General features: G+C 41.5%; 2 protein-coding genes across 6 annotated transcripts in view; both read right to left on the bottom strand.

Moving 5' to 3' along the window:
• The window catches only part of MORC3 (MORC family CW-type zinc finger 3), a 30,091-nt gene extending 25,764 nt beyond the window's left edge, over positions 1-4,327 (bottom strand). The window contains exon 1 of the mRNA XM_080556218.1: positions 4,169-4,327. Coding sequence (XP_080412344.1) covers positions 4,169-4,207 — 39 coding nt within the window. The 5' untranslated portion in view covers positions 4,208-4,327. The remainder of the gene's footprint in view (positions 1-4,168) is intronic.
• Positions 4,328-7,129: 2,802 nt separating this feature from the next.
• Positions 7,130-13,028, bottom strand: part of DOP1B (DOP1 leucine zipper like protein B) — a 45,948-nt gene continuing 40,049 nt past the window's right edge. For all 5 annotated transcript variants that reach the window (XR_013939604.1, XM_080556182.1, XM_080556184.1 and 2 more), the window contains 5 exons: positions 12,780-12,916; positions 12,370-12,425; positions 11,729-11,878; positions 11,120-11,249; positions 7,130-10,439 (listed from right to left, as the gene is read on the bottom strand). Coding sequence is in view for 4 of the 5 variants with exons in the window: in XM_080556182.1 (XP_080412308.1) it covers positions 10,179-10,439; positions 11,120-11,249; positions 11,729-11,878; positions 12,370-12,425; positions 12,780-12,916 (734 nt within the window). In the remaining variant the exon portion in view is untranslated. The remainder of the gene's footprint in view (positions 10,440-11,119; positions 11,250-11,728; positions 11,879-12,369; positions 12,426-12,779; positions 12,917-13,028) is intronic.

Below are 13,028 nucleotides of genomic sequence, written 5' to 3'. Positions count from 1 at the left end.
GCTCACGTATTAAAAATGTAAACCTTAAAGCACAAGTATGGATCTGGGAAAGGGAACAGCACCAAATACCCTCAGTGACTTGCTATCTCATTGCTCCTTTTGCCTACGTTGATCAGAATCACCTGTTAGTGGGACCCATCAGACTTTCTCAGCCTAGCAGTTTATACTGTTGGCAATTCAAGCTCAGACATTTTAGCCTCACTTATGATCAGATGCAACCACAGGAATGCAGCCACTACTTGGATTAGACGACAACATGCAAAATAAATATACACGCTCATTGGACACATCTTACAGATGTCAGTGACAAAAGTATTCTCAAGTAATTCATGAGAGCCTGGGTTTGTACACAGTCACCTAGATCAAAAGAACATGAAAACCAGAAGTAGATATCCATATAACTTCAGGATTTGTTGATGCAATGTTTGGGGGAAGTATAACTGCTGAAAGTGATAGCTGTATTTGCATTACCACTTAGAATATCTGTAATTATACTTTTACAAGGCCTTTAACACAAACCTGGTGCATATATATGCTTAAGCCTTACTGGCACAGTCATATTCACAAAAAGCAGTACCTATGAATACATAACACTGGAAATAACCCTTGTACAGTGCAGCTGCATCAGAAAATATAATCCATATTTTAAAATATTTTCTGTTTTTATATATAAAGTGCATCCATATCCTCACTTATTACATTTTACAGAACTACTACACTGACGATCACTTTCATGTAATTAGTAAGGTCTAAATAAAAGCAAGCAACAACTTCACGTCTCCAAGTTCGCTTATCGGCGAGAAGAATAATGCTAAGAGCAAGTTCCATAGCAGTGAGCCAAGTGCCATGGTGGGAACGCAGCAGCAGCCCTGGTTCGGATCAACATAAATTGCCAAGAAATCTCACCTTGATTCAAAGGTCACAAGGAGCGCAGAGCACACTTTCAGACCGCAGCTTAACCCCTGTATTTCTCCACCGAGCTAGAATGCAAGTACGAGTGGGCTCTACATTCTTCACTGCCATCTGTGTTTTAAAATCCCACTTTTATAAACTCCGGTAAATTGAACCAGCCCCAGTCACTGTGCTCCTTTGAAGTGCGTAACAGATGCTTACAAGTAATTCAGAATCTAACATGAAGATGGCATCAAGCCAAGCACTGGGAGCCTCACGTATACCATTGCACGTGCTCAAACAGACCTTTCAGTTTCGTTCTGTACCATATCATGGGTCAGCAGATCTAAAGATCTGTGCTGTTCTCTTCACTTCAACCTTTCACAGTGCTGGCAGCATTTGTTCCTTTGCTTTCTAAGATGATGATGATGATAATCAAAATACACCAGGAACAACTGGATTCCCCCCCCAACCCTAAATCCCTCCTTGTCGAAACATGATACTAATGCAAAACAAACAAACAAACAAAATCAAACAAAACCACCCCCACACAGGTACACATTCAAATATTTAGCATTTGCTCAGCTCACTGCTAAAATATTTCTTTGCTGCTAGCCAGCGAGAGACTTCTGTCACGCAGAAGGTAGACTGGGACCCCCGTAGTAACTGCTGGCACTGTAACCTCAGCAATATGGACTTGGAAAAAAGTCCTGACTGTAGTTTCGAAAGGTGTGAATTCAAAGTTGTGGCCCTCCCCTGGTCAAGTAACACTGATGAAAGAAAGAGCCTCGGCACCACTAAAACTGACCCTCACAGCCAAATGTCCTTTTTTCCACAAAGCAAAGCGTATGTGGGCACAGCAAGAACATCTCTTCACGCAGAGCCTGAGTAATGCAGCGCTTCTCCATCCTGCATTTCACTGCTGCGTACTAGCAACTGACATTGAGAAGAATAGCATCGTAAGGAAACCCCATCTCTTATAAACAAACATATGCCGGTCTCCTGGGACACTATTTCATTTGGTAAGGTTTTGAAAAAGGCTGAAACGTGATATGCGATGGCGGGAATGTGAACAGTTACGGGAAACTAGAAGATACGGATGTGGCCATGGGAACCATCAGAAACTGGTTCTTGGCTCTAAAGCTCCACCAGCAAAAGGCGAGCATCCCCCAGGGTGGTTAGTGGGAACATCTGCCTCCAAGCAGACAGCACCATTTGCTGATGCAGGGCTGCGGAACACCGATACGCAACAAAAACAGCTTTAAAAAAATGGAGACAAGCGCTGTAAGGCCATTAGCTCCCTAGCTTGCTTCAGAGCACATCCAGCTGGCTGCCACCACAACTGAGGGAGAGCTCGGCAAGAATCACTGGAGCCCATTTTGTCCCCAACACTTCATTTCATCAAATCGCTACTTTAATTAGCGTTATGAATAATTGCCTTTCCAACGAATACAGTATGAAAGTTACTCCCCAGGTGAACGCTCACTTTGGGCTATTTTAGTATGACTGCAGCTGAGGTGATCCAGCTGCACTGAATGCTGGGCCCAATAGATTTTGTTAGCAAGTGGGTTTTGGTTAGCTGCTTCATTTTTTATCCTGAAAGCAAGCGCAGCAAAATCCCTTCAGAACACAGAGCTAAACCTCCACCTCCTTCAAACTGCGCGTACAGTTCATGTACATTACGATGAGCAAATATTAAAGAACAAGGCAGCTTACCTTTGAAAGTGACAGGCAGCTTTGGGAATTTTAGTGTCCCAAGAAAAATGGAACTATTCCATCTCTTAAAGAGTATAAGTCACGCACAAATAACGTAACTACTGAACAAACAGCCTTGTATTTTAGAAGTACTTTGCAACTTTAGGGGGAACAGCCCCACTACCGTTCTCTTCCTCCTACTTTTCTTCCACCTGGTTGCTTCTTTCTTTCCTGTTACATGCCTTCCTCCTCCCTGCCAGTTATGCTAGCACAGTTGCATGATAACATAGCGAACCACATCATGGCATCACTCCAAAATAAAACTAATTTTTTAAATCTTATTTTTAATCTGGATCACTTCCTGATCTGTCTCATCGCGCAACTGAGAAAAAAAAACGTTACCAGAGCAACAGCAAGAGAAAAATGCCAGGGTGGGAACGAGCTGCCAGGCCTGCTCGCTCTACCTGCGCAGTTCATGCACGCTTCTGAAACCAATGGAAATATTTTGGTGAAACCCAACGTATTTCTAAAGCACAGCTGCTGACAGAAGAGATTGTGACTGTCAGTTTTGTGTCATTCTGTGCTGGAAGACAGTGCCCAACTGTATAAAAGGCTCTGTTAAAAATAAGAAAACCGGAAAGGGTATCAGCTGCTTCATTTCTTTACTGAAAATCTAAGGAGAAATCACAGCTTTCACTGAAAATGCACTGAATGCACGTTTAAAGTCATGACTATTGATGGAAAAAAAAAACAAAGAAAAGCAAACAGCACCCTAAATATAACTCTGAAAGTTATCTATTGCACCAATTCTAGCAGAGACTTCTCATCTCTAAAGTTTGCCAAAGTAAGATCAGTTTTAAACTGCAGCCTGGCCTGTATCGTGTAGTTTTTGCAAGAACAGGTATTAATGCTTGTGCGCTTCCCCCCCCTTAAGAAAACCACTAAAACAAGGGGACACCTAATTTTTTTTTATTTTTCCAAAGCAGGAAAAGCTGAAAAGCTAGGTGACCCCTTCCCTAACAAAACATCTCAGACAAGCTGCGGAGTTCAAAAACACTCGCGACAATTAGAGGGCCAAAACGAAAGTGCCGTTCCTGAGCTTCAGGCAGGTGACATTTCCAGATAACCTCTGCAGCCACGGCACTTAAGGCAACTCAAGGAGCGCTAGGAAGACACCAACGTCTGATTTTCCTGACGTTTGAGGAGTTCCTTAGCGTACGATTCCACCCCAAATTGGATGGCAAGGCTCTGAGCTAGCGGTATTTACGATTCGGAGGGTAACTCACAACACACACGCCGAAAGCCACAAACACCCCGTTTCACTCCCAAGGCGCTAAGGAGTCGAGCGCGGGGCCTCGCCCCAACCCCACACACGGCCCCGGCCCCCGCCGCCATATCCTGGCCCCGGCCGTGCCCTGCCGAGCGCGACAACCCGGAGGGGGCTCCCTTCTTTCGGCCTCCCCGCTCCCATTCCCCTCCTCCCCCGCCGCCCTCCCCCGGTGCTCCCCGGCTCCCCTCGGAGCCCCCCCGGGCCCTGCAGGGCCGCTCGGAGGCGGCCCGGTGCCGCCCGCCCGCCGCTCACCGCGCTCAGGCGGATGCCGCCCTGCGTCTTCGCCGCCATCTTGGGGGCCGCAGCGAGCGCCGGGCCGGGCGAGGAGGGGGCGGCGGGGAGCGCCCAGCGCGCGCACTTCCGGCTCCGCCGAGCCGAACGGCTCCCGGGCAGGGGCGGGGCGGCCGTTGGGCCCCGCCCCGCGCCCCGCCTGAGGCACAGGGCGGGACGGGGGCGTCTTCGCTTTTTTTTTTCTTTTTTATTCTTTTTTTTTTTTTTTCTTCTCCCTGTTTTTGGGCAGGGCTGCCCCAAACGTTTCGTGCCCTGGTTTCCAAACCAGCCCCAGCCGCCCCTGCCTGTGTTAAATGCCCGTTTCTGAGGCTGGGGGCTGACACTGCCCCCCTTTTTCCTCCGAGTAAAATAGCTAACTTCGTGAGCCTTTTCTGGCCCTGCTAGTTAAGAAACACGCGTCCACAAGATCTAAAGACCTCACCGAGTCAGCAAAACGTAATTAATAAAGCTGTCAATTATTGTAAAAGAAAGGTGCTGCCTCGAGCTTCCTTATCTGTCAGAACCCCCCCCCCCCCATACGTGAAGTAACCCAGGTGTTGCCTCTCCTTATTGTGGTTTGCTGGGCTCCTGCTTACCTGACACAGCCTGGGGAGGAACGAGTCCTATAAAACCCCAAGGTAAAGGCTGCAAGTGCAGAGTTCATAGCAGCAGAGGCTGCCAGGCTGCTGCTCCACGCTCTCTCCTGCAGCTGTAGCATTGGATCGCAGCTGTTCTGATCTGATCAGAAGTGTAATTCTGGTTAGCTGGTGAGCACACCCTTTAAATGCATAATTGAGATGGAGTAATGCATAATGGCGAATGCCGTGTCCTGCTACCTGCAACTGTTTGCTTTTGTCCAGCAGAACAAGCTCAGCTGCAAGCCCCAGAATGCAAGATAAGAACCAAAAGTTTGATCAGATGGCTTTCATTGCCCTTGCTCACCGCAGCTGGTCTGTCAGATACACTTGCATAACCAAGATTGCACAGTTCCCTTCCCCCTTTTCCAACTGGGTCTGGCCTGTGTTTGTCAAAAACAGCACTGAGGTCAAATTCCAGTGCCTTTATTTATGAAGCAAGTCAGACAATTAAGAAAGACTGCGTAAAGGAGTACACTCAGCACGAGCCTCCCTGATTGAAGGTTTAGCACCACCTGTATTCTATCAAGTTGCATACAGGTAACATCTGCAAAATGCAAGAGGACTAGAGGCCAGAATTCATACTTCATGTAGTATTTACCCACCGAAAATTCCTCAAGTGTTTCATCAAAGTTACTCTATTTCAGCTATTTGCAGGTATTTTGAGCAGTGCAGGGCTACTTACCTTGAGTCCAGACTATTAATTTTTCTTCCTGGAGAACTTTAAATAGCCGATAGTTTTACATGCATTTATAGCTGGGAAGCTCCCTGGTGGCTATTGTAATCAAGCTGTGTGTTGCTCTACAGCTCCTTTAGTCACCTTCCCAGGTTTTCATTCTATAATCTCAAATTTGTGCTGTTAGAAAGGAGCTATTATTTTGGTTGCAGAGAAAAACAAACACCCACCCACAGATATGGGTACGCATCACAGGAGAAAAGGTTCAAAATAAAAGCCTGAGATACAGTAATTCCTGGTGTCTAAAACCTGACAGGCCACTCACCCTTTGCTGAGGAAAAGCCTTCAACAGACTTTGAAATGCTTTCCCCTGCTTTCTTCAACAAAAGCCTGTAATTCATGATTTATTTATTTTTGAGGTGGGGCCTAGCAAGCCTTCCCATAAACATAAAGGAGTTACTGGCAGCCCTGGGGTTGCAGTGAAGGCCCCTGCTCTGGGAGTTATCATGGAAAACATACCTCAGGCTCCTCTACCTGGAAGTGCCATCAGTTTCGAACAACCATTTTTCTCCATCAGCCTGCTCCTGCCACTCCTTTGCTCTGTTTGCAGGAGTGGAACCGAGAGACCTGGTCTGCTGGGCAGTCACGGCTGCCATTAGCTCCTGCTGAATTTTTGGAAACGGAGCATCAGGAGACAGCCATCATTTAATAAGTGGGTAAGCTGCCCTGGGATAGTAATTGCAAAAGATGGAGGTGTGTTGTTACTGCCAAACCTAAATGGCCAGCCCTGCTGATTTTTATTTGATTAAACAGGTACTTAGGAGGCATTCAGTGCCTCGGTATTACTAAATTAGCCTACACTACAGCATTTCTCAGCAAACATGCAACATACTGCAATGATTTTCTAAATACCCAGTATAACCAAACATTAGCAGCTTTTCAGGTGCAAGATACATTGCTCTACCTTACAAAAGACGTGCAAAGACTCAGGAGAAAGGGTGAAATGTGAAAAGCAGCTTATACATCAAAGTCATTGAAACCATGCTTCTCTAGCCTTAGGCCTTCTCAAGCTCAGTTGTACAGAAGAGTTCTCTTCCTTCCAAATGAAAAGGCAGTACCTTCAGGGTATTTAACCTGAATATACGAAAGCATAGAGCCTGAAACTCCGAAATCTCTGGTGCACAGAGAATGAAGGCACTGTGCAGCAGCAGCCCCTAACTCCCTGGGGAGAGGCACTTCCTCCAAACAGGCGGCCAGTGCCTGTCAGCCGCTTGGTCAGCGATCCTCTGATGCTGCAGCAGCAACTTCCTTCATCAGCTAGCTCCACTTGCTTCTTCAGGGTGCAGAAATCCTGGAAACTTGTCCCAGCAGCACAGGACTGGGTGGAAAGATCAGGAATGTGAATGATGGGGACTTTGGAGGGGCTTGTGATGAGAAGACTGGGGAGGTGGTGGTGCAGTCCTTCCCTGTGGGGATGTGCATGGGCCAGCCCAGAGACACTACTGCAGGGATCCAGACTAAGCCATCATGCACTGAGTGCAAATTTGAGAGCTTTTACAGGGTCAGAGAAAAAATAGAGATGGTCTGTGAGCAGTAAAGGTAGTCTAAAAATGAGAACTGCATTTGAAGAGGTATTTCAAAATAACATTTAATATTATTAGAAGAATTACATTCAAATGTAGTACAGAACACACAACCATTATTCAATGCTCCGTATTTAAAGTTCTGCTATTCTTTGGCAGTTATCTTGGTTGCACCAACTGTATTTTTCTTCCCTTCAGGAAAAGGAAACTCTTGTGAATATTTAAATACTTTTCCCTCTACGTATCATGCACTGTTGCTATGCTATCCCAAAGCTGAAGTATCCAAGAGGGAAAGCTAAGCTTAGTTATTCTGAAAACAGGCAAAAACTACACAACACAGAAGAGGCATTTCCTCTCCAACTCTTGGTACTGAGTTTGAGGCTAAAGTTTTTCAGATGTGTCCACGGTTAACTCAGACGGCTTTGGTAGTACCAGTTTTAGAGTAGTACAACCTCCTCCTTCCTGTGGATTTAACAGCAGTAGTGTAAAAATTAAAATGGCCACAGTCAGTCCCATATAGAAAAGGAATAAAGTTAAAGTATTAGAGATACCTTTAGACCTATTTAGCTGCAAGCTTCTGCCACCCAAGTAGGACTGTTTTAGTTAGAGCCCTTTCCTCCTTGTCCATATCCCTTTTATGACACAAAATCTGCTTATTTACTAAGTTTAAAAGACTTTTTCCTCTGATGAATTAGACTCTGCTTCAGCAGAATGCTTCTGCAAGCCAAATATCTGAGGCCATTTAAAGCAGCAATCTGCAGAACCACAGAACAAAGGCAAAAGTGCGCACAGAAGGCACGAGAGAAGAAGCAGGTGGTATTTTCGTAGAAGGTAACATCATCTTAGAAGTCAGAGAGCTCTATGCTCCTAGGTCACAGATTCTAGTTTTAATGCTCACCACCACTGCCTGGGTGGCGGGGCAGAGGAGTAACTGATGTTTGATCCCCTGCACGTCCCAAGTACATGCAGCCAGAATGGGACATTCCCTTTCAAAGGGAAGGATGACAAAACCCTCCGTCTAAGTTACTGCTTCACCACCTTTAGTTAGTGAGGAAACTAAGTGAAGACATGGGTTTATAGCGTATAGGAGAACGCAAAGCAAAAGGTTCAGTGGCAAAAAGCCGTCTTAGATTTTTAACAGCAGATCATCATAATTTTAAAAGAAGTCCCTAAGTATGGAATGCAACCAATAGAAAGCTGCAAGTAAAACTACCAAGTCATCCTGAGTATCAGCAATATTCTTTTTTAAAAAATCACTGTATTTATGAAAGTAATGAACAAAATTATTTTAAAAATATCCTGCTCCAACTTTCAAGTGATGCTTAAAAACAATTTTTTTTTGCACTTGTGCTTATTCCAACAGCAGTAGATTGTTAATAAATTACATGAATACAAGTAATTCACATTCCTAGTCTAGTGACTACACAATATTACACTCGTCTGTTACTTTTCTTACTGTAAAAATTCACAGAAACTAAGTTTAGCATAAGCCTGTTATAATGTTACCTTCATACAGTATTACAGTATTATCACAGCAAAGCATGTTTTTCAGCATTTCATAGTTTTAGTTTATAATCCAAAGATGGACTCATACATCCATAGGTAAAAAACACTGCAGAATAACATTGTCTTTCTTGTGTGAGTTTTGCAAAAATCCCTGACCTCATGACCCAATGACATTAAACCATTCATTTAGCATGTTCCATTTTTTTTTTTAATTAGAAAAAAAAGAAAACAATAATGATGAAGTCCAATACCAAGTACATTTACCTCAGTTGTGGTGTTCCAAATAACACAAGAAGCACGTACCAGTCTGCAGGCATATCTAACAAACCCATTTCTCTAGAAACAAAGGTGTTTAAATAAAAGAGCAGACAAAGCTTTTCACCACAAAAACTATGACAAACTTCCCTCTCAGACAAATCAGCATTGCAAATTCAATCAGAAAACCCACTAAATACAAAAATTCAGTGGAGTCCACCTCCTCACTGTTTGGTGGCAGAACTAATCACTCTCTTCCCCGTCCTGGATGGTGGAAGCAGTGCAGCACCAGAAGAAGCTGCACATGGAACATTACTGTAGTCATGGCACTGAGAATGACCTCCCGACCTCTGTTAACACCTAGGAACAGCCAAATACATCTGTTTGTATAAAAAGTGTCCTTTAAAAAATGAATTTTCTTTTCACTTTAATTAGGCTGTCAGGCTACAGCAATTTATATTTTTACAGGATTATCTTCATTTAACTGCATTTCACAAGTTGCAAAGTGATCTTAAGCGCTGAAAGAACAAAAGTACTTTCACTTAAAAACTGAATTAGAATATTCTTAATAAACAAATTAAAATCAAAAGCCCTCAAAGTAGTGCAAATTATAAAATGTTACTGCATAGGTTTGCCTTTTATGCATGTGTTTGCTTTTTACTTAGGAATCACTAATCCTGAAGAATGCTATTATAATACAAAGCTGAAATTACAAACATGATAAGTTTGCAGTTATTTGCACAATGCAAAGACTTATAAAATACATCTGTTTGAAATTTAAATTATTTGTTTAGAAGTTGGTAAGCATTGGGACAAGTTAAAGAAAGGAGTAACAGAAGGGGGCTTTAACATCATGAAATGGCTCTTCTGCAAACTGATTGTACACTGACATGCAATATTATTTTTTTTCCTCAAATTTACTTTCAGAACACAGTTCCAAAAGTAGTTTAAAGTACTTACTTGAGAAGTTGCTGGATAAAACGGTAGAGTTGCTACCTTCACCAACTCAAAAATATTCTTCCATTATTTACAATATCTTTTTAATCCTTCACATTGAAAACAAGTAAAAGAATACAGTAACAATGGTAAATTACTACTACACTGCACTTCCTCCTTCCCGTCTCCCCAGAAACTGAAGAATCCTGCTTTTTAACACCAACTGGAAAGAAGTACACTGCAGAAAAGCAGGAAGAAACCCCAAATGTAGTTTCAAAACTGGCGAAAAAAAGAGAAGAATTGCAGTATATATATATATATATATATATATATATATATATATATATATATATATCTTTTTTGCTATTTATCCACCACAAGTGAAGCATCTGACATGCAGCTTAACTTTCCATGTTTTCAAGGAAGTCACATTCAACGCTCTCTTCAAGCTGTTGCAAGATCTTTATGCCATTACTGCCAACGTAGTCCACAGAGAGAGATGCAGAAGTACGTGAATGCTGGGATTCACTCCCGTTTGTTGTAAATGCACAACACAGAGTCTTGAAGAAGGGCATAAGCTGGGTGATGCTTGATATAGTGCGGAAGTTCAAAAGAGGAAATCTGTGCCTCTTGGAAATTCCCTCGTTAGTGTTGTTTGTTTCCTGTAAGCATGCAAACCAAGGTTTACCAACATTTCTGTACTGACACAATGTTCTACTAAATATGGCTTATTTGAAGCCTGTACTATACACTTGTTTTTATACTGAGAGATCCACAGCCTGCAGCTCTATCACTATATAAACTGTATAGATGCTACACTGAGTTATTTTTACATTCAGGTTTGAGCTGCCATTAAATGAAAGTCTTACACTTTCAGAATCCTGCCAATCTAGACTAGCCTTTAGAAACACATATCAAACAGCTGCAGAATATAGAGTTAACTCATAAATACCAAGTAATGCCCCTATTCCTTTTTTCTGTAAGTATCACTCCTAAACCTTAATGGTAATTTAAAATGCTATTTTGGTAAGCATTTTTATTTTTGCCAAAGAACAGCATGCTGTTTTCATAAATACCAGTCCTGTCTGTCTGAGACAAATTGTTTAAACCTGTGGGCAGATTTAAGGGAACAACAAGGAAAATTGCCACTCCACACTCAAAAGAAATCTGACATCTTCAGGATCTATTTATGAAAGCAAGCAGATGCATTTTTAAAAGCCCCAGGAATATTATTATAATATCTAAAAACCTCTTGCCTAACTTATAAGCTTACCACTTATTTAGAAAAGTTAACAGCTTCAAAAGAAAAAAAAGGAACTCAAATAAAGCATTTTTTCTTTACCCCATATTTCTTCTTTAGCAGATCCATGATTCTGATTATATGTGGTCTGCATTCTTGATGATTTTCTACAAAATGAGAAGTCACATCAGATGACTCTGTGTCCACCTCTGGGACAAATGCCCATTTGTACCTGAAACAAATCGAATACATTGATAAGAAGACAGGTAGAAAAATTCCATTTGAATCACATGTAGTTTAGCAGAGCACTGGTTCGTTCACAGAGCTGTCATACGTATAATATTGTGCTATCACCAGAGCCAAACTTAATGAACAAGGAGGTTACTGTCAGTACTGTCAGTACTTAAATGCAACCAGCTCCAAAAAATCCCCAAGTGTATGCAAAGGGAAAACAAAGAGCAATCTCTGTTTTTCCCTTCTCTACATTTTTCTGTGTGAGGGAATCTTCAAATGAAGTAAAAATCCTCTTACACTGACAAGACCAAAGTGTTTTTCTAAATACCCCAAATTACTTTTATCCTTGCATCAATGTTTGCACTTGTAAACAGAACAAATGGAAAAATTAACTCTAGAAAAAAATATATCTGAAATTACTTTAAATGACAAGAACAGATATGACTTGGAGAACACTTAAGCAATTAGAAGACTTACATTTGAAACAAATGCATCCTGTCGGGTGGAAATGAAAGTGCTGTGTCCAAAAACTTACAAGCTGATAAGTACAAGGACAGCTCATTCTGCTGGATGTCAGATCCACTGCCATCACCTGAGACTTTCTGTTTGCTTATTTTGCTGTTGCTTCTGTGTTAGTTACAATTGAGAAATGCACAATTAAAACACGAATCCAACATTTTTCATTAAGCTAAAGGAAAACATCTACGTTTACACAAATGTGCACCTGTATCTGTGCGCAATAAAAGCCTTATTTTTTTGTCTGTATTAACACTGGGATTAATATAAGAAGAGGGTGTAAGCAGAAAACTGGTATCTAAAATATTCAGAAGAAAATGTCAAAATGTTAAATATCCAAAACACTTACTTTGCATCTCTTCTATTTTTGTATGCAACTATTAAGTACCATTTTTTGCATCTAGAACTATTTTAGCTGCTGAAAAAAAAATCCTAAACTGATTCACCAGTGCCAGAAATACATGACTGCAATTATAAAACGTCCTGCTCTCTCTTTCCTATCCCTGAGGAAAAATTTAAAAAAGGTAGATACAGAGCAAGCACAATTGCTAACAGCTTTCACAAGTTTCACAAGCTTTCATCAGAGAAATGATAATTCTTACTTTGATGGTTCATCTTCCTCAGTTAAATCTTCTTCCAGTTGTAGAAATGTCTGAATCTTTAAATAAATAAATAATTTATGGGGATGCCGAAATGTTCATACAACTCAACCGTTAAAAAATGTGCTTCACATAGTAGTGTAAGTAAAATAAGAAATAGCAAGCTCTTGGTTTACTTTCATGACTTGAAACAAGTTATTAAGTCATGCAAGACACTACATTAGCAACAACAGCAACATCAGTCAAAAAGGTATTTCCGAAAGACAATGTTAATTATTTTCCCAAATTATCAAACTAATGTAGATCTCTGAAAACATTTCCTTTTTCAAACAACAGGTATATCTGAGAAGAAGAAAAAGACAAAATGCAAACAACAAAGACAAACTAGTTTCAAGTTACTACTTATTCCTTACCAATTCAGTCACCATAATTGGCCATAATGAGGTTAGATGCTGAGGAGAAATCCTTAACAAAAGAACTCTGAAGAAGAGAAACATCTGTGCGGCAACTAGAGAAGTCTGTCCAACCCGGAGGTTCTCAGACAGTCGCTCTGAAATAAACATTCAAAAAGTGAAGAAAAGTATTATTTTCTTGAACACGTGTTGTTTCAGGAAATCAAAAATATAGAAGGTGACAGGATAAAATTTTTGCTTTCAGGTTCA

Source organism: Anser brachyrhynchus (assembly GCF_964034855.1).
Source record: "Anser brachyrhynchus genome assembly, chromosome: 1".
NCBI lineage: Eukaryota > Metazoa > Chordata > Aves > Anseriformes > Anatidae > Anser > Anser brachyrhynchus.
Note: the sequence above shows the minus strand (reverse complement) of the source record. Positions and strands in the feature narration are given on the sequence as shown.